The 24,168-nt window shown below is 52.0% G+C and overlaps 1 protein-coding gene across 2 annotated transcripts; it reads right to left on the bottom strand.

Moving 5' to 3' along the window:
- Positions 1-781: 781 nt before the first annotated feature.
- PNPLA6 (patatin like phospholipase domain containing 6) lies at positions 782-24,030 on the bottom strand. Of its 2 annotated transcripts, none has more exons than XM_066343473.1 (34): positions 23,968-24,030; positions 22,745-22,821; positions 22,303-22,390; positions 22,053-22,135; positions 21,783-21,880; positions 19,668-19,808; positions 19,421-19,580; positions 18,994-19,074; positions 18,654-18,782; positions 18,235-18,315; positions 17,988-18,150; positions 17,692-17,775; positions 17,090-17,199; positions 16,827-16,994; positions 16,662-16,739; positions 10,944-11,149; positions 10,579-10,710; positions 10,376-10,499; positions 9,875-9,988; positions 9,634-9,709; positions 7,756-7,899; positions 7,471-7,534; positions 7,065-7,233; positions 6,698-6,880; positions 6,415-6,533; positions 6,065-6,221; positions 5,729-5,845; positions 5,572-5,641; positions 5,023-5,139; positions 2,583-2,884; positions 1,668-1,784; positions 1,390-1,486; positions 1,165-1,274; positions 782-1,049 (listed from the first exon to the last, which is right to left on the bottom strand). In XM_066343473.1, the coding sequence occupies exons 2-34, from the start codon at positions 22,769-22,771 to the stop codon at positions 978-980; spliced, it is 3,981 nt and encodes a 1,326-aa protein (XP_066199570.1). In that variant the 5' UTR covers positions 22,772-22,821; positions 23,968-24,030; the 3' UTR covers positions 782-977. The 2 variants fall into 2 exon arrangements, with proteins under 2 accessions (XP_066199570.1, XP_066199571.1); XM_066343474.1 differs by having other exon boundaries at positions 7,756-7,896.
- Between the last annotated feature and the right edge of the window lie 138 nt (positions 24,031-24,168).

Genomic DNA, 24,168 nt, shown 5'->3' with positions numbered 1-24,168 from the left:
TCTGGCATTGTCCCTCCGCACCATCTTGATGTCCGTTGACCTAATTTAGGCCTTGTCATCTCTCCCTGGTCTCCAGCCTCCAACCCTGGCCTCTCTAATCCATCCCCTCTGACAAGAATCCAGTAATGGAAACACCTGATGAGGCAGGTACTATCAGCATCCCCACTTCATAGGTGAAGCAACTGAGGCCCAAAGAGTTTTGGTAAGGATCTCAGGGCCATCGCTATGAGGCCAGGCTAGGTTTTACATCAGGCAATTTGGCTCCACAATCCTAAGCTCTTAACCAACACACCAGGACAATGAGCAAGAGCACATAGTAAGGGCTGGCTCATTCTGTGTGACCTCAGCCGAGCACCCAGTAGGGGCAATGCTGGGAGCCTCTGAGAATAAAGTTAATGAGCCCTGTGCCTGTGTGTACATGTGTGTGTACACATATGTGCAGATGGAGTGTCTTTCAGAAACCAGGCTCAGCAGTGCACACGGGAGGAACACAGAAAACTTGGGGGTACTTACACGCAGTAGGACCAGCCCAGGGGCAGAGGCTATGGAACCTAATAGGGAAAATGAGTGGTGTCAGGTCAGGCACCCAAGGCATTTGGAGGCCTTGTGGTCTGGAGCCAGCACCAAGTGAGACGACAGGTGATTCTGGGATGGCACTCACAGGCTATGGAGCTCAGCCTGAGAGGGGTGCATGGGTCACTGTGACAAGCTCCAGCCCGTTATCCTGAGTATGGAAGGTGGGGCAAGATGGCCCTGAACCCACAGATGACATGGACCCATGTCAGAGAGTGAAAGGTTTATTGGGAAGGAGTGTTCAGGGTTATCAGTGCTGCCCTCCTTTGGAGGTGCAATAATCCAGTGTGTGGGCCTGGGAGGTCCAGGGGGATCCGAAGGGGTCACAGGCATAGCAGCAGGCAGAAGGGAGTGATCCCACAGGGCCAACCCCCAGCCCAACCCCAGGGGACCCCTGCAGGTCCTCAGGTATCTGCAGCTGAGCTGGAAGGCTGTGGCAGACAGCGCCGGTGCCTGAGAACTGACTTCTCCTCCTCCTGCAGGAACAGGAGTTCCATATAAGCGTTACACTGAATGGGACCTCAGTATATATCACTCAGCACACATCCACCATGTCACTCCAGCTGTGGGCTCCAGGCAGTCCACTCTCACCATCTCGGAGGCAGTGCTGGGGCTCGCACCCTCAGGAGAGCCACCTTCATCCCGTGAGTGGTCAGGTCTTGCGTCTTCCTCGTACTCCGTCAGGCCATCCGACTCCTCCCCTGAATTCAGGGAGCAGCGTTAAAGTGAGGGGACCTAGGCTAGTCTGGCATTTCCAGCCATGTCCCACTGACTGACTGACCCCAGGCCCAGCTGTACCCCTGGAGATGCCCTCACCATCAGCACAGCCGTCGGAAACATAGCTGCTGGGGGGTTCGATCCGGGACACAATTTCTGCCAAGTCAGTGAAGCCAGAACTGGGGAAGGCCAGTACCTGTGGAACGGCATGGGTGAGGGGCTCAGGGGCTCCTATGGAGTAGGGGTACTGGATGCCTTGAGGGCTCAGAGATCCCAGAGGGAAGCTCTCTGGTCAAAGGAGCTCCGAAGCCCAGGGAGATCTGGGGTCATCAGAGGTTTGGGAGAGACCCAGAGGGGCTGGGAAGTCCCAGGCTTACATCTGCACGGCGGCTCTCGATAAGGTCAGCAGACCGCCGGTCTGTAAGCATCTTTTCAATGACATCACCCCGGCTCCAGCCCCCAAACACAGCCTTCCCGTACTGGTAGCCCACGTCCTGTAGGAGGAGAGGGGGCTGGGGCCACCCATGCTGCAACTCCCCCACATATTCTCTGCCTTGTCCTCTCTGCTTATTTCCACTATACCTGCCTCTTCCCTGGCCCTTCAAAAGTCTGATACTTTGGGGGAGCTGGCATCTGAGACTACCCCTATTTCAGAGTCAGCCATATGTAGCACACTTGCCCCCATGTTTCCATCTTGTGTCCCTGCCAGACATTACCAATTAATCATTCCATGTTATTTTCCCACTCATCCCCATGCAGTGTGGCAAGTACCAAATGACATGAGATGGTGGGGGACAACCTTATTTCAAGTTCTCCAAATATATAGTACATCTGTGGATATCACCACCTCCCACACCCATAACAGGCATCACTAATCTATCATGGCATGCTTTCCCACTTAGCCCTGACAGAGCATCACACATTTTTTACTCAGGGCTCTGGGCAACAGCTAGCCATCAGTTTCAGGTGGCATGGGCTGTATATCAGGGTCAGTGGCATATAATATACACCCAGTTCTACCCCTCACCATTGTTCTCATTCCCACCAATATAGAAATCTCTACACAGTATTTGAGGCAGTGCAGCTGGCATGTAAGCTTAGTTCATGCACAGCATGTGGGCAACACATTCCATTGCCACACCCAATGCAGACATCACTAGTCAATTCTGTCTTATTCCCCATGGATCCCATTTGGGAAAGAGCCCTACAATCCTTCCCCTTGTGTCACTGAGATTTTAGTAATAAAGCTCTGCCAACCCAACACTGACACTAGACCACTCCCACCGGCTCACATAGATCTGGTCAAACTTCCCGAAGTCCATGGTCTTAAAGCAGTCGATGGGTGGGCGCAGGTACTCGCAGTAGGAGCTGGACTTGACGACCTCCAGCTGACGTACACAGGACACGTAGGCCAGGCGGGACTGGATCTCAGCCATGTCTGGAACCTTGATCTTGTCTGCCCAGGGGTTTAGCCGCTTCCACAGCAGCCACCAGCCAGACAGACTGTCCCCGTAGGTGCTGAGGTCTGTCTCATCCTGGCTCCCCACGTCAATGGCAATGACTGTCTTCGCACCCATGCTACGGGCGATGTCCGCTGTGGGGCCAGGGGGTCAGCGGGAATATCCCCACCAGGGTCCAGAACAGGAAAGTTCATCCCAGTCCCACAGACACCATCATGCAAATGGTCATACAAAACAACCCATGCAAACAATATGACAGCATTCAAGTGGCATGGAAATTAATGCTAATGATGTGGAGAAGGTGGGATCAGATATGGGAGCTTTTAGGTGAGGAACCACGGCCAGAGGGATAAAGGGAAAGAAGGCAGAGGGTTAAGTTGCTGAGGAAAAAGACATACAGAAATGTGGAAGGAGAGTGATACAGAGAGACAAAGAATCATAAAGACAGTAGGAGACAGAGATGGAAGGATCAGAGACACAGGAAGACAGAGACGTAGAAATGCAGGGAGAAGAGTTAGCAAGATATTTGGGGGGGGGGAGATCAAGGGTCAGAGATATGGAGAGAGAATCTGGGTAGAAAGAAGTACCTTGGGGCTGTGACAAGGAACAGAGCGCAAGAGCAGGGACAAAGAGCAGGAAAGCAGGACAGAGGTCAGGGGGGAGGGTCCAGGAGGGAGGGTGGTGTGTCCATGGTTCTGTGTGGTCCACTGAGGGTCCCTGAAGGGGACTGGGGGAGCCTGGGGTATAGGGACAGGGTCCTATAAGCAGGCCCAGCCCAGAAAAACACCAAGTCTCTGTCAGACTTTGCATGTATATCTCATGAGCTTTTCTGCATGTCTAGGTACATATACCCATGTCCATGTGTCTGTCCGTGTCCCTGTATCTGTGTGCATCTCCTGTCCATGTGTATTTGTGAACACACACACCTCTGTGTGCCTACATCTCTCTGTACACACCCCTGGGTCTGTCTGCATTAATTTCAGTCCTTGTGGATGGACCTTGAGCAACATCTATGTTTCCTTGTGCATCCAAGTATGCCTGTCTATCTATGGGTTTGTACACACATGCAGGTGTGTGGTGATGTTAGTGCAAATATGTGTATAGAGTGCCTATACAAGAAAGAGTTGGCAAGTTTTTTCTGGAAAGGACCAGAGAGCAAACAATTTTGGCTTTATAAAATACATGGTGTCTGTCACAACTATTCAACTAAGCCATTGTGGCACAAAAGCAGCCAGACAATGAGTAAATGACTGGCATGACTGTGTGTCAATAAAACTGTATTTACAAAATCAGGCAGGGGCCAGATTTGGCTTGCAGGGCAGAGTTTGCCAACCTCTAGGCTGTGGAATTGCAGCTAGCGAATGTGCCTACTTGTGTATGAACACTTCTGGGCATGTAAAATTTTAAGTTGCAAGCCCACCCACCTCTCATCCGTACATAAGTCAGAGAGTGAGAAAGACTGCTTAACTTGGTGTGTACATTTATGCTCCTTTAAGGAAGCATGCAGGGTGAGTGTGGATGGACTGGTATGTGAGGATATATGCCTAATTTCATCAATACATGTACTTATTATCTGTGAGTAATGTACCTATTGTGAGGTAAGCAACCCTAAAGGGGTGGAACGTGGGACAGCTGTGTTAGGCTTGCTCATGGGGTTACCGGCTGCAAGCACTTTGATTGGTGTGTGGGTGCGTAGCAGCGGCACGTGTGTATGGCTTATATAAGGCTATGGGTGCTTGCGCTTGGAGAGATGGCAGATTGTGGATGTGCAGATTGCCTGCCCACCACGGTGAGGGGCCATTTTGCTGTTTGTTTGCCTGAGAAGTGGTTTCCTCTGCCTATGTCCTTGTCTGTCGTCCTGAGACTTTATTAAACGGAATGGCCCAACCAAAAAAAAAATGCTCATAGCCCGAGATCGACCTTGTACACACATAAGTATGCTACCTGCTACCCGAGCATCTGCAAGAATGTGTATATGAGCATATGTACAGCTACTGTGCACATAAAAAGATGCCCCATCCCATCCCCAGGTCCTGTGCTGTGTGCATCCGCATCTGTGCCTTCTATGTGTGTCTTACATATGGAAATGCTTCCCAACTACACATACCTGTTTCAGCATGTAAGTGACTGTGTCTGTCTACAGCCCTGCACAGAACTGCTTGCACATGTGTCCTCCTGGGTGCCTGCCTGCGTGTGCCTGTGCATGGGCCCACTCGCTTGCTGTTTGCCTGTGCGTGTGTGTGTGCACATGAGCGAGTGGGCAGCCACTTGCCTGGCAGGTTGTTGATGTAGCCGCCATCCATGAGGAGGTGCCCGTCCTTGGGGTCGCACAGTGGGGGCAGGTAGCCCGAGAGCGTCATGCTGGCGCGCACGTATCGCCACAGGGAGCCTGCCCGGCAGGATACACAGACACAGACACGCACAAACACTCTCAGACACGCTCAGAGGCCCGGCCAGCCTGGTGGGCTTGCTGACCTGGCAAGTTGTTGACGTAGCACCCGTCCACCAGCAGGTGCCCGTCCTTGGGGTCGCAGATCGGGGGCAGGTAGGGGCAGTAGGAGGCACTTGCCCGGACGTAGCGCCACACACAGCCTGCGGGGATGGTGTGAGGGGATGAGGTACCTGACTATTCTCCTGGTCCCCACCTGAGGACACACATACCTGGGACTTCTGGGGCATTAGTGGGTGACGGTTAGTGCTCGGCAGTCAGGTCAGGATGATGGTCACTCATGTTAACAGTGTCCCAGACACTTGGCTGCCCTCCCTGCACCCCCTCAACGTGGCCACAGTGGTTGCTGTGGAACTGGCCAGGGACACCCACCATCCTTGTGAACACGCATGGCTGAGGCAGTAATGTCTGTAGTCACGTTGAAGTATGGCAGCCACAGGTCCTATGGGGACAAGAATCAAGGTCAGGGAGAAGTAAGGACACCTGTGGGAAGGAGCAGGAACAGAGTGGGGGTGGAGAGAGAGCATACCTCAATCTGCTTGTCCTGGAAGACACGGTGGATGCTGCGGTTGAAGGCTGATCCCGTGAACATGGAAGTGACAGGATACGTGAGGTCCAGCACGGGTTCCAGCACTGAAGTCATGCTCTAGGGGCAAGGGGGCCAGCTGGGGTGAAACAAGAATCACTTGGGGTCAATAGTCACTAAGAATGCTGACTGCTCAAGCTGGGAGTTGGGGATTAGGGTCACTAACAAAAGTGGCTAGGGATAACCCAAAGTCCTTAAGTCATGAAAAGGTCAGGAGAAAATCAGAAGCCCCTGTGGGACATTTTAGGTTGCTCCTGGGGTAGGGAGGCCCAAACACACCTTGGCCCACTCCCGGGCCCGCTGCTTAGTGCGGCTGGCGCTTCGCTCTTCGGCGTACAGGGCCCCAATGAAGGAGCCAATAGAAGTGCCGCCCACTAGATCAACAGGAACCCCTGCCTCCTCTAATGCCTTCAGCACTCCAATGTGTGAGCAGCCCCTACAAAGGGGAGAAAACCCAGTGACCCAATGGGAATCCCTTAGGCTGCAGCTCCAGGAGAATACCTTCTCCCACCTCCCCTATGGACCAGGAACAAGGTGCCAGCCCCATCCCTATGGGAATCATGCCCAGGGAGTAAGCTCCATCCCTAAGGACCAGGCCCCACCCTGTCAGAACTGGCCAAATCCCTCACCTGGCTCCGCCCCCACCCAATACCAGGGCGATGGTGTTGCCCGTGAGCACCCGCGCCAGGCGGGAGAAATCGCTGTGCCGGTCTGCGCGCCTTGAGAACACCTTCTCATACAGCTCATGCTGGGATGGGAAGAGAGACGACCCATGAGGACAGGGGCATAGGAGGCAGCATCTGGATCTCCAGGCCCCAGTCTACAGGTCCTTAAGCCACGCTCCTCCAGTAGCCACACGCCACAGCCCAGAAAGGTCTGGAGACAGGTCTTTCCTTTGGATCCCACCCTTACCAGCTTGGCAGGGCTTCGGCGAGAGAAGAGGCGTCGGGGACAGCGCAGGTGCAGGTGCCCGGAGCACCAGCTGCGCATGTTGAGCCACTCCACAGTGCGCGTGGGTCCCAGGCCCTCCTCGCGGTGTAGCAGGACAAGCTGCTTGAGAGCGCGCACAGCCGTATTCTCCAGCATCTGCTCCAGCTGCAGGAAAGTGGAGGGCGGGGGTCACCAATTGCCAGGTTTCCTCCTTGCCCAGCACCTGGCTGAGCTTGGATCCCCTAGGGTTTTATCTAACCCCATAGTGAGGATGCATGTGGCTTGGTCCAGACACTGGAGGACAGGGGATGGGTCTCAGGAATAGGGTTACTGTACATGGTCTCCAGACCTGGCCAAGTGTGGGCTCCTGGTCACCCAGGCCCACAATGAGAATGCAGTCAGCCTGGCGCAGGCAGCGAACAGTCCAAGGTGTCAGCGATGAGTCTGTCTGGTAGAGCACGATGCGGTGGGTGTCCTCCTGCTGGGCCAGCCACCCTGACAGTCGAAACTCCTGGATGCTGGGGTTGGGGGGAGAGTCATCCTGGGGCTGGCCAAGAGTCACATGTACCTGAGACCATTATGGCTCCACTGCTCAGGGTTGGAGAACTTACACCTTCCAGGGCTAAATTTCCACTGACTGGATAGGTGGGAAGCATGCACCTCAGTTTACAGCCTAGATCTAAATTTGGATCTGAAAGAATCCTAGACTTCAAGCTCATCCCTTGCACTTCCATCCCCTACACGCCAACACACACCTGTCCAATGCAGAGGCACCCAGGCGTGCCCGGATGATGTCACTGTTCAGGAGGAGTGTGGGGCCTAAGGATGTGTAAGAAAGGAGGTTAGGAACCCAGATTACAGAGCTGGGGCCTCTCCTAGAACAGAATACCACCCAACCCCACTCCTGTGGCCCTCTTCTACCCTACCCCCTCATGAATCAGCTGGGTATCTCCACTCATTGGCCAATGCCCCACCCACATGCACCATGCCCCACACAGACCTGTGGTTGGCTTTCACCCACAACCCTTTTCCCAACTGACCAATGGCTTGTAAAGCATGTTGTAGCTCTAGCATGAAGGCCACCATGGGCACCTCTGCACACACAGGCAGGACAGCCACCGTTGCCAGGTTGCTGGCTGGGTTGGTGAGTTCCGAGTGAGGGGGGACACCCAGCCCCGAGCCTGCTGAGACCACAAAGGATATAATCTGCTATGCAGTCCTGTGTCCAGAGAGGGAGACTCTCCTCCTCCTCTCAGAAATCCCTGCCCCTGTCCCTCAGCTGAGACTTAGTGAAACCACAGTGAAGGTCATGACCTCAGTCCTGAACCCACAGCTTCATGTTGCCCATCTCTCTCTCTCTCTCTTTTTTTTTTTAAAAAGATTTTACTTACTGATTTTTAGGAGAGAAAAAGAGGGAAGGGGAGGAGCCAAAGCATATGTGCCTTGACTGGGCTAGCCCAGGGATTTGAATTAGCGATCTCAGCATTCTAGGTCGATGCTTTATCCACTGTGCCACCACAGGTCAGGCTGCCCCCTCGCTTGATAAGATTTGGTCATCCAACCTTCAATGTTGGCCCTCATGTTCTCCATGGCACCCATTAAACAACTCTACTACCATTCCGATTCCCCACTGTGCCTGTGTGGACTTATCGGTGCCCCCACTTCTGGCCTGATGCCTGTCCACTGAATAGTCTTCAACACAAAACTAAGCAAAAAAAGTATATACCTTTGACCCATCTATTGCTTCCCAGCTTCTCCACTAGGACTCTAGACCCCCATTAATCTCCATCACTTGTGTGGACCTCATACAACCTCCAGCTGCCTCCCATAACAGTTTGAACAGGCTTGAATGCCTTTCCATGGCTCCTAGCCCCTACACGACTTGCTCCTCGCCCAGTTTCTCCCCATCATGCACTTTCCTCTTTGAAATGTTTCAAAACCACCAAACCCTGTGTGCAGAGCCTTTGAAGTCCTCTTCAATGTCTAGCCCCATCTAATTTGTCAAATCTCAGCTTCCTGTCCTCTGAAAAGCTAGACACCCTCAATCAAGACCCTCTTTAGTTACTGTCACAGTAGTTGTCTGATGTTTTGCCGGCCGGGCTGCCAGCCCTTCTAGGGCCTTGTCTATCTGTGTACTCTCCCACCTCTGTGCCAAGCATAGTGCCTAGCACATACCTGTACCAGATGCTCACTGGGAAATTCCTGAGAGCATCAACAGAGAGGCTCTCAGGAGCCCCAGATCCTAACATCCCTGCCTCCATGGCTGCCCAAGAAGCACATCGAGGGTGGCCTGAGCAGCCAGGAGAGAAGGCCACGACTGTGTGGAAAAAAACTATCCAGGAAAGACCCTGGGCATGATGCAGTCCTTGGCCACTGCTCACTATTAACACCACCCTGGGGAGCTGGAGTCAAGGCTGATGGGGCAGAAGCCCCTGGGATAAAAGGGAGCATAGAGGTTGACAATCTCAGACCCATATTTCCACAAAAATCTGACTCCATTTCCCCACTGCACTCTGGTCCCAAACTACACCTCCCAGCATACCCAAGGACAGAGGCCACTTCTCAACATGACCTGAGGCCCACACACCATGCAACAAATTCCATTTCCCAGCATACTCTTGCCCAGGATGCAGACTCCACCCCTAAGCCAAGTCCTGACACCCAAAACAAACAACACCCTTAAAGACTCCACCCCTGCAACACAACTGATACTTTAGATTCCACGAGCAAGTGTGTTCTGAGTCTAACACTCCGTTTCCCCAGGAGCACGCTGGCAAACTTGAACCCCACATCCTCCTTCAAACCAGTCCCTAGCTGGATTCTTTCCCAGCATGTGCTGGGTGCAGGGTTCACTCCTCAGTATGAACTAAGTGTCTGACTACACACCCCAGCATTCCTGTGGACCTGCGGGCTCTCACCTGGAAAAGGTCCTTGCAGCTGCTGCAAATTCCCCAGAATTTTCTGGCTCAGCAGGTGAATGAGACGGGTCACGACCTAGGGCGTTAGAGATCTGCGGTGGAGTGATACTGGAAGGGCAGCTGGGCGCGCCCCACCCTTCCCTTCCCTGGGCCCTACTTCTAAAATCCCTGCCTTCCCTTTCCCACCTCTAGACGTTAGGCCCCGCCCCACGGGAAACCAGCCCACCCCACTGAGTCGCACCTGTGGGTATCGCCGCTTGATGTGGCCCAGGGTGCCCTCGGGGAGTTTGGCCAGCTCCGTGTCGCGCACCGCATGCACTGTGGTGGCACGCGGCTGCCGTGTTAGCGCTTCCACCTGGAGGACCAGAGCTGCTTGAGCCAAGAGGCACGGAATAGGTAAAGGGGAGGTCTATTGTCGGTGCAGCAAGGAGGCAATTATGCTCTACTCAGTATAGGCCCCCGCCTCCCCCCTCAGATGGAGCCCATTAGGGATCAGGGAGAGGGAATATATAGGGAACTATCCAGGTGGGGTTCCCTCTTCTGATGGTGAGAGGTGGACAGAGTCAGATCAGAGTCACCACCCCGATGAGGTTCCCCCACTTCTGCCCATGAAAAGGAGCTGGAAAAAGTCAACTGGGCAAGGTCACAGGTCCAGGACCATGTTCACCAATCCGTGAGATTCCCAGGGATGATGTGTATGAGGGCAGCGGGGGAGATGAGGTGAGTGGTGCCACCAGCTCACCACTCCGATGAGGTCCCCGCGGCCGTACTCGCCCACCAGCTCCTTCTTGCCGCTGCCGCGCTGGATGACGCTGCGCAGCCGCCCATTGAGCACAATGTAGGTGCAGTCGGAGCGGTCACCCTGTCTGGGGTTGGGGGAAGGTCATACAGAGTCAAGCAGGATCTTAGGCAGGCCTGAGAGGCGGGGTGGGGGCGGGGCGGAACCTGTACAGCGCGCGTCCCGCCTCCACGGCCGTCCAGTCGATGGCAAAGTCCATCTGGCGTACAAAGGGTGACATCCTTGCAGCCACCGTGTGCGCAGCGCTCAGCACCACACTGGGCTGTGCGCGCATGATCCTGTAGATGAAGGTTAAGGATGCATGGGATGGGGGGGGGGGGTCCTGAAACTGCCCGTAGGGAGTGGACAGAGTGGGTGAAACCCTGGGGGTGGGACTGGAAGGGGCCAAAGCTGTCCTGTTAGGGTGTAAGCCGTGCAGAGGGATAGTCTCTCCCATGGTACCGTGGTAGAATGGACTCTGGTTAGGGCTCTTGAAGCACCCGTCCCACCCCAACATAGGGCCTGGTCATACTCATAGAAGTCAGACTTGGAGATCCGCAGGAAGGTGCAGTCGCGCTGGGCTCGCAGCGTGAAAATGAGGGGCTCCCCAGTGAGTACAGCCAGCTGCCCAACCAGTTCCCCAGGCTGTGCCACAAACAGGCACACATCCTCAGCCTTGTCAATCATGCGCTGGTAGACATGCAGGTAGCCCCAGAGTACGAAGTGCAGGCTCACGTCCTGTTGGGGCAAGGACCAGGAGATGAGCACAGGACCAACACTTCCACTCCCAACTCAGGTTATTTCACTCCACTGTAAGCCTTGAGGGAGGGCTTGCATAGCTCAACTGAGCAGCATGTATATCTCCATATTATTCCAGGGAACACATTACTAGTGGATCACCGACCTATTGAGCCTAGATTAAGGTCCATGAATTCTTTTCAACATTGCCAGCAAGAGACTGCAAGGAGTGCCAACACAGGGGCATGGCTGAGCTTAAATCCTCTGCTCATCTGGGACCCTCACCTTATACCATATCAAAATTGATGAAATATATAAATGTAAACCTGACCTGTGGTGGCACAGTGGATTAAAGCATTGACTTGGAATACTGAGGTTACTGGTTTGAAACCTTGGGCTTGCCCAGTCAAGGCACATTTGAGAGACAATTACCTATGGATTGATGCTTCCCATTCCTCCCCTGCTTTCTCTGTCTCTCCTCTCTCTAAATTCAATAAATAAAATCTTTATATATATAATATATATACTAATATATATATATAAAACTCTTCAGGAAAAATATAAGGATCCATCTTCATAATCTTGAATTTGGCAATGGATTCTAGAATATGACACCCAGAACACAAGCAACAAACTAAAAAATAGATGAATTGGACTTTATCTAAATCAAAACTTTTGAACTTCAAAAGACATTATCAAGAAATGAAGGGAGCCTGACCAGGCGGTGGTGCAGTGGCTCGAACTGGAATGCAAAGGCCCCAGGTTCGAAACCCTGAGGTCACCGGCTTGAGCGTGGGGTTTCTGGCTTGAGCGTGGGATCATAGACATGACCCCATGGTCACTGGCTTGAGCAAGGGGTCACTCAGTCTGCTGTAGCCCCCTCCCACCTCAGTCAAGGCACATATGAGAAAGCAATCAATGAACTAAGGTGCTGTAATGAAGAATTAATGCTTCTCTTCTGTCTCCCTTCCTGTCTGTATGTCCCTAACTATCCCTCTCTCTGTCAAAAAGAAAAAAACTAATAGACAATTACAGTATGGGAGAAAATATTAGAAAATCATATTACCTGCTAAGGGTCTTGAATCTAGAAACATATATAAAAATCTTATCTCAGTAATAAAAGACAACCAACTCAATTTAAAAATGGACAAAAAATCGGCCCTGGACAGTTGGCTCAGTGGTAGAGCACTGTCCCAGCCTGTGGATATCCCAGGTTCAATTCCCAGTCAGGGTACACAGGAGAAAGCAACCATCTGCTTCTCCCTCCCACTTCTTCCTCTCCCGCAGCAATGGCTCGATTGTTTTGAGCGCAAGGACCCTGGGCCAAAGATAGCTCTGTGGAGCCTCCGCCTCAGGTGCTAAAGATAAGTCAGCTGTGAGCACTGGCCTCAGATGGGCAGAGCATCAGCCCCAGATAGAGGTTGCCAGGTGGATCCTGGTCCAGGTGCATGCAGGAATCTGTCTATCTTCCCACCTCTCACTTAAAAAAAAATTAAAAAGGCAAAGGATCTGTATAAATACTTCTCCAAAGAAGACATAAGCACATGAAAAGATGTTCAAAGTCATAAATCATTAAGGCAATGCAGATCAAAACCATGAGATGTCACTTCATACCCACTGATAGGGCTAGGATAAAAAAATGTTAGAGTGGCTCTAGCCAGGTAGTTCAGTTGGTTACAGCCAAGGTTGTGGGTTCAATGTCCCATCAGGGCACATACAAGAATCAATGAATGAATGCATAAATAAGTAGAACTTTATTCTCTCCCTCCTTCTCTCTAAAGAAATTTAAAAGGAATGAAGCACTGACATACATTACAATGTGGATAAGCCTTGAAAACATGATGTTCAGTGAGAAGTGAGAAGCCAGGCACAGAGCCAGTGTAGAATTCCATTTACATGAAATATCTAGAAGAAGCAAACCTATAAAAACAGATTAGTGGTTGTTTAGGGCTTGGGGTGGGGTGGGGTCAGGAAGTAGAAAAGTGATAGTTAAAGTGTATGGGATTGCTTTTCACAGTGACAAAAATGTTCTAAAATTGATAGTGGTAACGGTTGCACAACTCTATAAATACACAAAAAACACTGAATTGTACTCTTTAAGTGGGTGGATTGTATAAGTATGTGAATTACACCTCGATAAAACTATCACCAAAAGGTAAAAAATTCCCTTTGTTCCCCATTCCTTTGTTCCACTGCGGGCCTGTTGGCTTCCTTGTTACCTAGAGATCAGTACTCGCCTTCCCACCGCAGGATATTGGCGCACAGCTTTCTTGGCCTAGAATGCTTCCCTCCCCTTACACCTAGTTAATTCCTTCCCATCATTCCTTCTTAGCTGCAGGTCACTTCCTCAGAAATGTTGCCTTGCCTAGGCCAGATTTTGTAGAGCTGAGAGCAGCTCACGTCTATGCACTAAGCACATACAATTTTAATTTTACATCCTTTGAATATAATGTCCATTAGAACTGTGGGCTCCAGAGGAGCAGGAACTTGGGTTTTCCTGCCTCTGCAGCAGGCAACACAGGGCTTGGGACACCTGTCTAGCAGGACCTAGGACACAGCAAACACTCAGTATGAACAGGTGCCCCACTCATCTCTGGTTAGCCTGTCTTTTTTACCCTTTTATAAATAAGAAACAGAAACTGCCCAGATATGAAAAGATGTCTTCCTTACCCACCATAGGAACCTGTCTAGCACCTCACAAAGCCCCAGTGAACGCCAAGACATGGCAGGTCCCTGAGAGGGCACAACCCCCGGAGACATACACACAGGCTGGAACCTTCTAAGACAATTTCTAGGCTGGGATGTGAATGGGAGTTACTAATATTAGGTTGACATTTGCCATCAGGTTGGGAAGCAAGTTTCTTTACTGCAGGATTTCTCAGAACCTTGAATATGCTAATGATGTTCACTGAGAGCTTCCATGAAGAGATGAAAGAGCCAGCATTTCCCAAACCTATTTGGCCACACATCCCTTGTGATATAGGTGTTTCATGAAACACTTTGGGAAATATTGTGTAAAGCAGGGTTTCTCAGCCTTAGCATTACTGACATTTTAGACTGGATAATTCTGCTGTAGGGAAGCTATCCTGTGCTTTCTGGCATCCCTGACCTCTGACCACTAGATGCCAGTAGTACCCTCCCAAGGCAATAAAAACATCTCTCTATATTGCCAGATGTCTGTGGAGGGACAAAATTCTCCAGGTAGAAAAGCATCAGCCAGACCAGGTGGTGGTGCAGTAGATAGAGCATTGACCTGGAATGCTGAGGACCCAGGTTTTAAACCCCCAAGGTTACTGGCTTGAGTATGGACTTTTCTGGCTTGAGCCCAAAGGTCACTGGCTTCAGCCCAAGGTGGCTGGCTTGAGCAAGGGGTCACTGGTTTGGCTGGAGCCCCCCAGTCAAGGGATGTATGAGAAGCAATCAATGAACAACTAAAGACATGCAACAAGTTGATGCTTCTCATCTCTCTCCCTTCCTGTCTCTCTCTAAAAATAAGAAGAAAAAAGAAAACCAGTGTGACATTTCAGAGGTAGGCACAGTATTGTTGGGAAGACTCTGACAAGCCTGGAGTGGCTGGGTTGAAACCCAACAGGGTCTCCCAGACATAAGCAGGGACCAGAAGCTGTCACAAGAGCCATGGTGCGACTATACTTCCTCAGCTCATTCCACGAACAGCTGGCAAAAGCATTACCCAACTTCCTCTGGGTTATTGCAGGAACCAATAAGCAGCTCAAGGTGACAGGTGAATCAGCTAATCAAATGATAGAACAGTATTCCAGCAGCTACCAGGCCAGGCACCCCTCACTCCACCCCACAAGTGGAGCTTCGGTCTCAGTACCTATGTCATGTTGCCCTCTGTGTCACCCCTGAGCTGCTGCTTATAAACTTCCTTATAAACTTTAGGCAGCTAGAATTATTTCCTCTTTAATGCTAGTGGACAGTTACTGTAATTACTCCCATTCCACCGATGAGGAAGTGGAGAACCTCCTAGATGACTCACCCAAGGTCTCACAAGAAAAAGGGCCAGAGTCCAGATTTCAAATCTAGCCCCTCCCTCCAGAGGCTTCCTCCTCTGTGCTTTCTGATGTGAGATCATGGCCTCAGTATCCCCATATGGACAATAGAGGAATTCATGGGGCAGTTTCCTACACCTCTGGGTGCTACCAGCAGGCACTGAAGTCTAGCCAGCTCCTGGGGTTAGTTCATGGCGTCTGGATCACCATTCCAATTTGTATACATTTATCATACCAGCAGGGGCCCAGGATTAGAAATTAGAAAGAATATCAGCGTGTATTGCAAAATCACAAGGTCAGAAAACAGGTTGCAGGAAAGGCCAAGGCAGCTAAGAGTTAGGGCTTGGGGTGGGGTGGGGTCAGGAAGTAGGAAAGTGATAGTTAAAGTGTATGGGATTGCTTTTCACAGTGACAAAAATGTTCTAAAATTGATAGTGGTAACGGTTGCACAACTCTATAAATATACAAAAAACATTGAATTGTACTCTTTAAGTGGGTGGATTGTATAAGTATGTGAATTACACTTCAATAAAACTATCACCAAAAGGTAAAAAATTCCCTTTGTTCCCCATTCCTTTGTTCCACTGCGGGCCTGTTGGCTTCCTTGTTACCTAGAGATCAGTACTCGCCTTCCCACCGCAGGATATTGGCGCACAGCTTTCTTGGCCTAGAATGCTTCCCTCCCCTTACACCTAGTTAATTCCTTCCCATCACTCCTTCTTAGCTGCAGGTCACTTCCTCAGAAATGTTGCCCTGTGTTGCCTGCTGCAGAGGCAGGAAAACCAAGTTCCTGCTCCTGTGGAGCCCACAGTTCTAATGGACATTATATTCAAAGGATGTAAAATTGTATGTGCTTAGTGCATAGATGTGAGCTGTTCTCAGCTCTACAAAATCTGGCCTAGGCAGGGCAACATTTCTGAGGAAGTGACCTGCAGCTAAGAGTTGGGGTCCTACCAAAAAGATTCAGGGGTTGGAGGTGAAAGGTCAATTGGTCCAGAGGACAAGGGTGCATGAGCTAGGAGTCAGTCATAGGATCCAAGAGTAAGGGATTGGAAATCATAGACCAGGGGTCCCCAAACTACAGCCTGCGGGCCACATGCGGCCCCCTGAGGCCATTTATCCGGCCCCCGCCGCACTTCTGGAAGGGTACCTCTTTCATTGGTGGTCAGTGAGAGAAGCATAGTTCCCACTGAAATATTGGTCAGTTTGTTGATTTAAATTTACTTGTTCTTTATTTTAAATATTGTATTTGTTCCCGTTTTGTTTTTTTACTTTAAAATAAGATATGTGCAGTATGCATAGGAATTTGTTCATAGTTTTTTTTATAGTCCGGCCCTCCAACGGTCTGAGGGACAGTGAACTGGCCCCCTGTGTAAAAAGTTTGGGGACCCCTGTCATAGACTAAGAGGTCTACATGTAGAGCCAAAGAGCAAGGATCAGAGATCAGAGAGAGGTCTCGGGTCACAGTTGTATGGTTAGAGGTCAGGGGTCAGCCTCACCTGGTCCCCCTGGCGGGCAATGATGGTGCCGGCTTTGGCATGATGTAGCAAGACTCGGCTGTTCAAGAGGGAGGGGTCCTGGGGAGGGAGGGGGGTTGAGACTGATCTACTCAGACCTCCCCCACTCTGGACCTCCTCCTCAGACCCCTTGGCAGGGCTACCTACCTCAATCCGCATCAACTTGGCCAGCTCCCGCTTTGCCGCCTCAAAGATGCTACTGGTCTGGCGGCCCTGGTAGGGCCCGAAGGGGCAGCCACCAGTGGCTGACTCATCCTCACAGTAGCTGTACTCACAGGCACCTGCTGGCTGCTCCCGAGGCTCCTGAGTGGGGGTCTGTGTGGGGCAGGGCATGTGACCTCCCTGCTCCCAACCAACTTTCCTCCTCAGGGGCCTCCACTGGGGGGAGGGTAGAGTGAGCAGGGCCCTACCCGAACAGGGGCTGTCTGGGGCCCGCCTGAGGCCTCCTCTTGCAGAGACACAGAGATCCGGCCACGTTCATATGCCATGTCAAAGTCTGAGCGAGGGCCACCCTGCAAGCCTAAAAGCAATAAAAATGAGAGTGACCATAACTGCAGTCTAGGCTAGCAGTACCACTGTGCCTTTGCCACAACCGTGCAGACATGCCAAATCAATGACTGCACTCCCTTAGAATCCTCACCACAGTTGGAAGGGCATTTCAATGAGCACCCATGAAAAAGTGAGCAGAAAGTGCTGCCAGGGTTCCCATTTCATTGATAAGAAAAATCAAGACTGCTTGGCCTGTGGTGGCACAGTGGATAAAGTGTTGACCTGGAACACTGAGGTTGCAGGTTGGAAACCCTGGACTTTCCTGGTCAAGAAACATACAAAAAGCAACTACGAGTTGATACTTCTCATTCCAACCCCCCTCCCCACCTTCTCTCCTCTCTCTGTAAAATCAGTAACTAAAATTGTAAAGAAAAGAAAAAAAAAAAAGAAATATCAAGACTGGCCACCCTGCATTCCAACCCAGAAGCCTGATGACCTCCACCTCCCAGCCCAAGTCCCAGACCTGAGATATCAACTGGCATGGAGATGCAGCGGCTCAGCAAGGGGGCTGCTGGGGCTTCTGAGCATGCGGGCTTCACAGGTTCCCCTGAGGGAGACACATGTTCAGGCTCTTACGAGACCTGAAGGAGGCCTGAGAAGTAGTCAACTCAGAGTCCCTGGGGACTGGGAGACTAGGAAAAGTCATTTCAATGAGCCCATGGGGCTGAGGCCACGAGTCCCTAAGGGACCAGACAGGACTGAGACCTGGGTGGCTAGCTAAGAGTTTGTGGGCGCTCCAGCAGGGGTCATCTCAGGTACCTGCAGGTCCAGGTAGAGGGGCCCCAGTGGGGTCAGGTGGCCGGCCAGGGGCCTCCCTGGGCTCCTCACTTGCTGAGGTGCTGACAACGCGCTTGGAGCCTCGTACAGGGCTGGTGCGAGCTGGGAGGCCAGGGCTGGGGAAGAGGCGCAAGGGCTGGATCTCCTGAGGGCACAAAGTACTGCTGTGGCAAGTCCTGGGAGGCATGTGTCACTCTACCCTTCCAGCCCTGTGCCCTGAGTAACTCACATGGCTGAAGAGCTCATTGGTCAGACCCAGGTAGTTGTGGAGGGCTAGGAAGGTGACCCGCTGCAGCCTCACCATGATGATCTGCAAAGGGCAGGGCCAGGGAGCAAGCGAGTCAGCAAAGGGGATAACAGGACCCAGAGAAAGGTAGGACCAAGCATTAAAGGGGTGGGGTCATGGACGGGCAGAACCAAGGCCAATGTTGGAAGCGTTAGGGAAGAGTGGAGCCAGAGAGGGGTCAGGGAGGAATCCCACACTGAGGTGGCAGAAGCCTGAGGAGATGGGATGAGACAAATAATGGAAGGAGTCAGGCAGCGCCGGGGTCTGGCTGCTCAGGGCTGATAGGCACAGTTTGAGAGACTGCTGGGTTCTAGCCCACCATGGGGAGGGGGGCAATGGAGGAAGGTAAAAGGCCTACTGACCTGCACCACCCGCACCAGGCTCTCAGGGTACTTGCTAAAAACGGCAGAGAAGGCCTCCACTGGCAGCCGCAGCACTGTGGAATCTCGGGCTGCGCGAGCAGACACAGTACGCTGGGGGTGCTGGTGACCCTGAGTGTAAGGGGGCATGAAGAGAATCAGTCAGGGACTGTAACCCCTCACTGCTCCCACACCTCCTTCTAACTCCAGTGCCTTGAGGGACCACTGGCAATATCAAGATCATATCAGAGATTGGGGGCCCGCTGAGGGAACCCTCTCCAACCCCATCCACTGGCTGTGGCGTTATATTCCAGCCTCCTTGCCACCCCAAACTGGCACTCACAGTGATGACATCCAGGATACTCAGAAGGCTGTTGACGCTGTCTCCAGGGACCACTTCCTTCACCACATACTCCTTCCCATCCTGGAACACACAGGGATGGGGGTGGGAAAAGTGACCAGGGCTGTACCTGCCCTGCTAACCAGCATTCCACCTCCAACCACACCACTGGTCCTCACACTTACCTACCCAGTGATCACTGATGCCCTAATCTCTGACCCCACCAAACCTTCCAACCAACACCCATTTCTTGGCCATAATTAACTGCAACCACTGACCACCCCAGATGCCCTTGGGCATCTATTCCCAACTCCTGTCTGCACATCTCAAAAAAACACCAACTCTACTGACCAACAGCAGTGCCTGTCCCCAATGGCCACTGTACCACTGCCCACATTCCTTGCGGGGCCCCCACGAGCTGTCTACTTACAGGCCCTGGCAGGCAGAGCTCCAGCAGCCCGTCTTGCACCACATAGATGCTGGCATCTGGTTGGCTGGGCCGGAAGACATAGTCACCTTGGCCGAGCCGCTGGAAGATCATGTGCCGGCAGAGCTCCAGAAAGAGTGGCTTCTCGAAGTGGCCCAGCACCCTGTTGGATGGGGGAAGGGAAGGAGGAATGCAGGAGGTCAGATCAGCACCCAGCTCTGCAGCCCTCAGCCTGCACCCCAACACTAACCGAACATTCTTGAGCATGTAGAGCACCTCCGAGGGCAGGTGGGAGTTGGCTAAATCTCCCTCTGTCAAGTCAGCCTCGAGCACGGCAGGCGGGGGCTCCTTCCGCTGCAGTGTTGGTGTCTCTTTCTGAATGCGCAGGATCCTGGTGGGAAGAGACAGATACGGAGCTGGCAGGGAGAAGGCTCAGACAGACCTGAGACCTTCACAAACCCCTTTCCCAGGGTCACACAGAACAAGGGTCAACAAACTCTTGCCTACTAGCCAAATCCAGACTCCCACTTCTTTTTTTAAAATATTTTTTAAAACTTTATTGATGTTTTTAGAGCGGGAAGAAGGGGATGGTGAGACAAAGAGACAGGAATATTAATCTGTTCCTGTATGTGCCCTGGCCTGGGATCGAACTGGCAACCTCTGTGCTTCAGGATGATGCTCTAACCAACTGAGCTATCTGGCCAGTGCTCCCACTTCTATTTGTACACAAAGTTTTACTGGAACATAGGCATGCTCATTCATGTACATGTTGTCTGTGGTCGCTTTCATGCTGCAACAGCAGAGTTGAATAGTTAGAGTGGAATTGCATGTGACCAGCCTGAGATGTTTAATATTTGGCCTTATACAGAAAAAATTTGCTCAATCCTGATATAAAACCCTGAGGTCACCCCTCCACTAGTCACAGGCCTGAGATGAACTCTCTAGTCACAACCTTGACATAGCTTCGAAGACATGGGCCTTAGAAAAGAAAGGTTTCCATTCGTCATGGGACCCCGACATAGTCTTCCCAGTAATCACTTACCAGACTCCTGAGACAGCCTGTCTAATGTACACAGACCCCTAGGATAGCTTCTATTATTGAGAAAACCTCAGATACAGTCTCTCTGTTCTTTATTAAGATCCCTGAGATAACCCTTTCTCCCAGGGTTCAAAGAACCCTGAAATAGCCTCTTTGATGGACACAGAAACTCCTAAGAAGCCCTCATTACACGTGAAGAATCCAGATAGAGCCTCTTTGCTATTTATGGACCTCGGAAAGCCCTTCACTGCAAGTCAGGTACTGTTGTGAAAGCCCCTGCACTGGTCACAAGATACTTGAGATAGACCCTCTAGTATAAACAGTCTCCTAAATTAAACTCCATGATATGGAAAAATCCAGATATAGCTCCTCTTATGAACAGTGATGTCCTTGAACTAACCCTTCACCAGGTCATAGATTCCTGAGCTAGCCCTCAGGATGTTGATGGTCATGACAACATCAGGGAAGGTCCTCAAGGGTGTACAGACACTAAAATGTAGGCACACGAGATATAGTGTCTGATCATACAGAACTAAAGACAGCCCTTCTCAAATCAAAGAAAGTCATGTGGTAGGACATCTGTTGGTCAAATAGCTCTGGGATGCCCAATTTGTGTGAAGATACTCTTGAGAAAAATATTCATGATGTCTCATGAAGTGGGCTGCATGATGTCAGACCTCAGAGCCAGCTCCTAACTTGGAAAGATTCCTGGAAAAGCCTTCTTCAGAAACCCTGAGAGAGCCCTTTGCTAATGACAGGCACCCCTGAGATGTCCTTTGAATGTTTCTAGTGCAAGAAAATTCTTGAGATAACTCCTAGAAAACAGAAACCCCTGACATAGCCTCCTTAGAGTGAGAAGAACTCCACAGTAGGTGATATAGAGAGATGTTTTCTAACATACGAAGACTGCTAAGATAACCCGTGGTGAAGAGAAGCTAGAGATAGCCCCTCTAACTGCTCACAGAAATACCTGAGATAACTCCAATGAGGTAACTTTTGTGTGAGGAAATCCGTGAAATAGGCTACACAAAGATCCCAGATATAGGCCCCTACTGTATGACAAGGTGTCAGAGATACTGATGGAGGAGAAAATAGCTCCTAGGTACCTCAGAAAGAGATATCATTGGTAGGGTATATCACTAAGTAGCCCTTAGAGGACAGAGACCCCAGAGACAGCATTCCGGTATTGGGAAGCTCTGAGATAGCCTCTCTAACATGGGAAGACTCCAAAACTGTCCATGGGATTGAAACCGTTCAGTGTGGGATGATCACTCAAAAGGCCCATGAGATAGCTTCCGGAGCCAGGTATACTCAGCATAGCCTTACTTCTTGGCAATGTTCAGCATCTTGAGTTTCTTCTTCATGCGTGGCCGAGAAGTGGTGGAGACTGAGGTGTCCACCAAAGAGGATGTGGATTGCGACACCTAGAATAATTAAAGGGAAGGATGGGTCAACTGCCAGTTCAGACGTTGGGGAAGAAGAGATTCAGATACATAAGTGCTTAACCAAGAAGGAGGGGTTTACAAAGAGTAATAACTAGGTAAACCGCAGGGCTTCTGTGTGGTCAGCAGGAGTCCTAGGTGGTTCTCGACTCACCTTTCGCATAATCTTCCGGCCATAGAAGAGCACTTTGTCCCTCTTCCGGAATCGATACCGTGGGCCATCCGGGGCTGGGGTTTCTGGGGATAGGGGGAGAGGGGCACTCTGAGCTCTGCGCAGACTCCATGCGACAGAGCTGGGGACACAGCACGCAGACCCGAGCAAATCCCATCTCTGCTGCCTCCGGGACCCGCCATTTCAGCTCCCCACAACGCAGCCTTCCCAGAGGGGCCCTCCGGTTCCTTACTCGGCACTCGAAGCCTCCGCACTAGCAGGAGGATGAGCACGGCCGTGACCAACACCGCGATTCCAGCTCCGATCATCACTCCCAGCACCTGTGGGACGAACGGCACCGGCTGTGCATCGCATACCCGCCCCGCCGAGCCATCCCTGGGGTCCAGGACAGACTCCATTCCACACCGCCACGCCCGCGCCCGAGAAGTTCAGAGTCGCTCTTGGCCTCGGCGTCCCCATGTGCAGAACCGGCCAGCGTGTCTCCCTCCCAGTGCGTGTAGGGACTGGCGGGTGGGGCACAACTCTTCCCCACTGCTCCGCGGCCCGCGGTGCCCGCCGGGAAACGTAGTTCCGCCTGAACAGAGGCAGCCCAGTTCTCGCAGGACTGCGAAGATGCGCGCTGAGCACGTCGGGAGTTGTAGTCCCCGCGGCGCCTCACAACTTCCGAGCTTTACCATTCCTGTTTGCAGCGGGGCCTCCATCAGCTCTTTCAGGCTGGGCGACAAGTCTGGTAGCCCAGAATCCTAGGAATCTAGAAGTAGGAGGAATCCGTGCAAGTCATCACTCTGGGCCCGCCCCTCTCCCTGCCGCAAGCCCTGCCCCTTCGTACCAGTTGCCGGGGCCGGGGGGCGGGGGCCGCTAGAAGAATGCGGCTGAGCAGAGGGATAGGGCAAATTGACCTCGGGGTCCGGGATAGGGAATAAGGCGGGTCCCCGGGTCCCCGTCTGTATCACTTCAGCTACGCATCAGGCCGACCAGCAACCGCCATCCCAGGGCAACCGGCCGGCGGCCACTGTCAGCAGCCAGCGCACGGGTCCCCGAAGGGCACGGCTCCTCACACAGGCCTCTATTCTACAGGATTGGTCAATTCTGACCCACCGACCCCTAGGTTGCACCACCGTACTCCCTGTGAAAACTAGAGCTATAAGCTAAGCGGTTGGGGAGATGCCTGGCTTCCAACTCAAGCCTGCCCCGGGGAAGACCCAGGGGATAGGGTCCGTGGGGGTGCCGCTGGGAGCTCCCAGACAAGGTGTCCTGGGGATGTCGAGGTCTCGGAAGGGTCCTGGGATTCTCGGAGTGGAGTGGGCTCTCAAGATGTTACTGATTGATACTGGAGATTTACTGTCACTCAATTGTAAAGTTATGGGGTCTCAGACGGTGCGAAGCATCACTAGGGGAACGATGCTGGTGCCATTGTTGGGCGATGTAACCTGGGGACGCTAGAATTATTAGGGGCACTGGAAAATTACTGACTCAGGAATGCAGGACTATTACTGGGAAAACCGGGGACTGGGTGGACAATCCCTGGGGTCGTTTGAGCATGAGAGTGGACTTATGCTCCTTGGAAGATAGTGAGGAATGCTGGATTACTGGGATTTTTCTGGGAGACAGAAGTATTTCCGGCGTCGCTACAGTATTAATGGGAATTTGGGGAAGTTACTGGACCCTTGAGACATTACCTGGAAAATTCATGGGGGAGGGCGGTTATCCCCTACCATTCTAGTAGAGCGCACTTGGCTACCGGTGCGGAAACACCAGCCGGGAACTGGGGGGATGGGAGCGTCAGAAAGTCGAAGACTACCAAAAATCCGCGGCGGGTAGATCTTGGGGAAGCCGAGTACTCGCTAATGACCCCAGAAGGAACGACACTGCAGGGGCAATGGGAACCCGGACTCACCCAGAGGTCTCGACCAGAATCCACTCTGTGCCAACACCACTAGAGTCCCGCCCAGCGTAGCAGGCGTGGCTCTTTTTATTCTTCGCAAGACGCACCGAAGCCCCACCCCCACTACATTTGGAAGGTAGCAATGAGCCTGCCATGCTAACCGTGGCGACGACCTAAAGGAGCTGAAGACTGGTCGACGCAGGGAATGCCCCT

The sequence above is a fragment of the Saccopteryx leptura genome, chromosome 6 (genome assembly GCF_036850995.1).
Source record: "Saccopteryx leptura isolate mSacLep1 chromosome 6, mSacLep1_pri_phased_curated, whole genome shotgun sequence".
Lineage (NCBI taxonomy): Eukaryota > Metazoa > Chordata > Mammalia > Chiroptera > Emballonuridae > Saccopteryx > Saccopteryx leptura.
The sequence above is the reverse complement of the archived record's forward strand: the minus strand, read 5'-3'. Positions and strand labels throughout refer to the sequence as shown.

Excerpts from the sequence above, each read along its gene's own strand:
- PNPLA6 (XM_066343473.1), bottom strand. The coding sequence starts at position 22,771 with ATGGAGGCCCCGCTGCAAACAGGAATG. Across the intron at positions 7,535-7,755 it reads ACATGCTTTACAAGCCATTG|GCCCCACACTCCTCCTGAAC; the intron begins GTCAGTTGGGAA and ends ACACATCCTTAG. Across the intron at positions 1,785-2,582 it reads GGAAGTTTGACCAGATCTAT|GACGTGGGCTACCAGTACGG; the intron begins GTGAGCCGGTGG and ends CTCCTCCTACAG.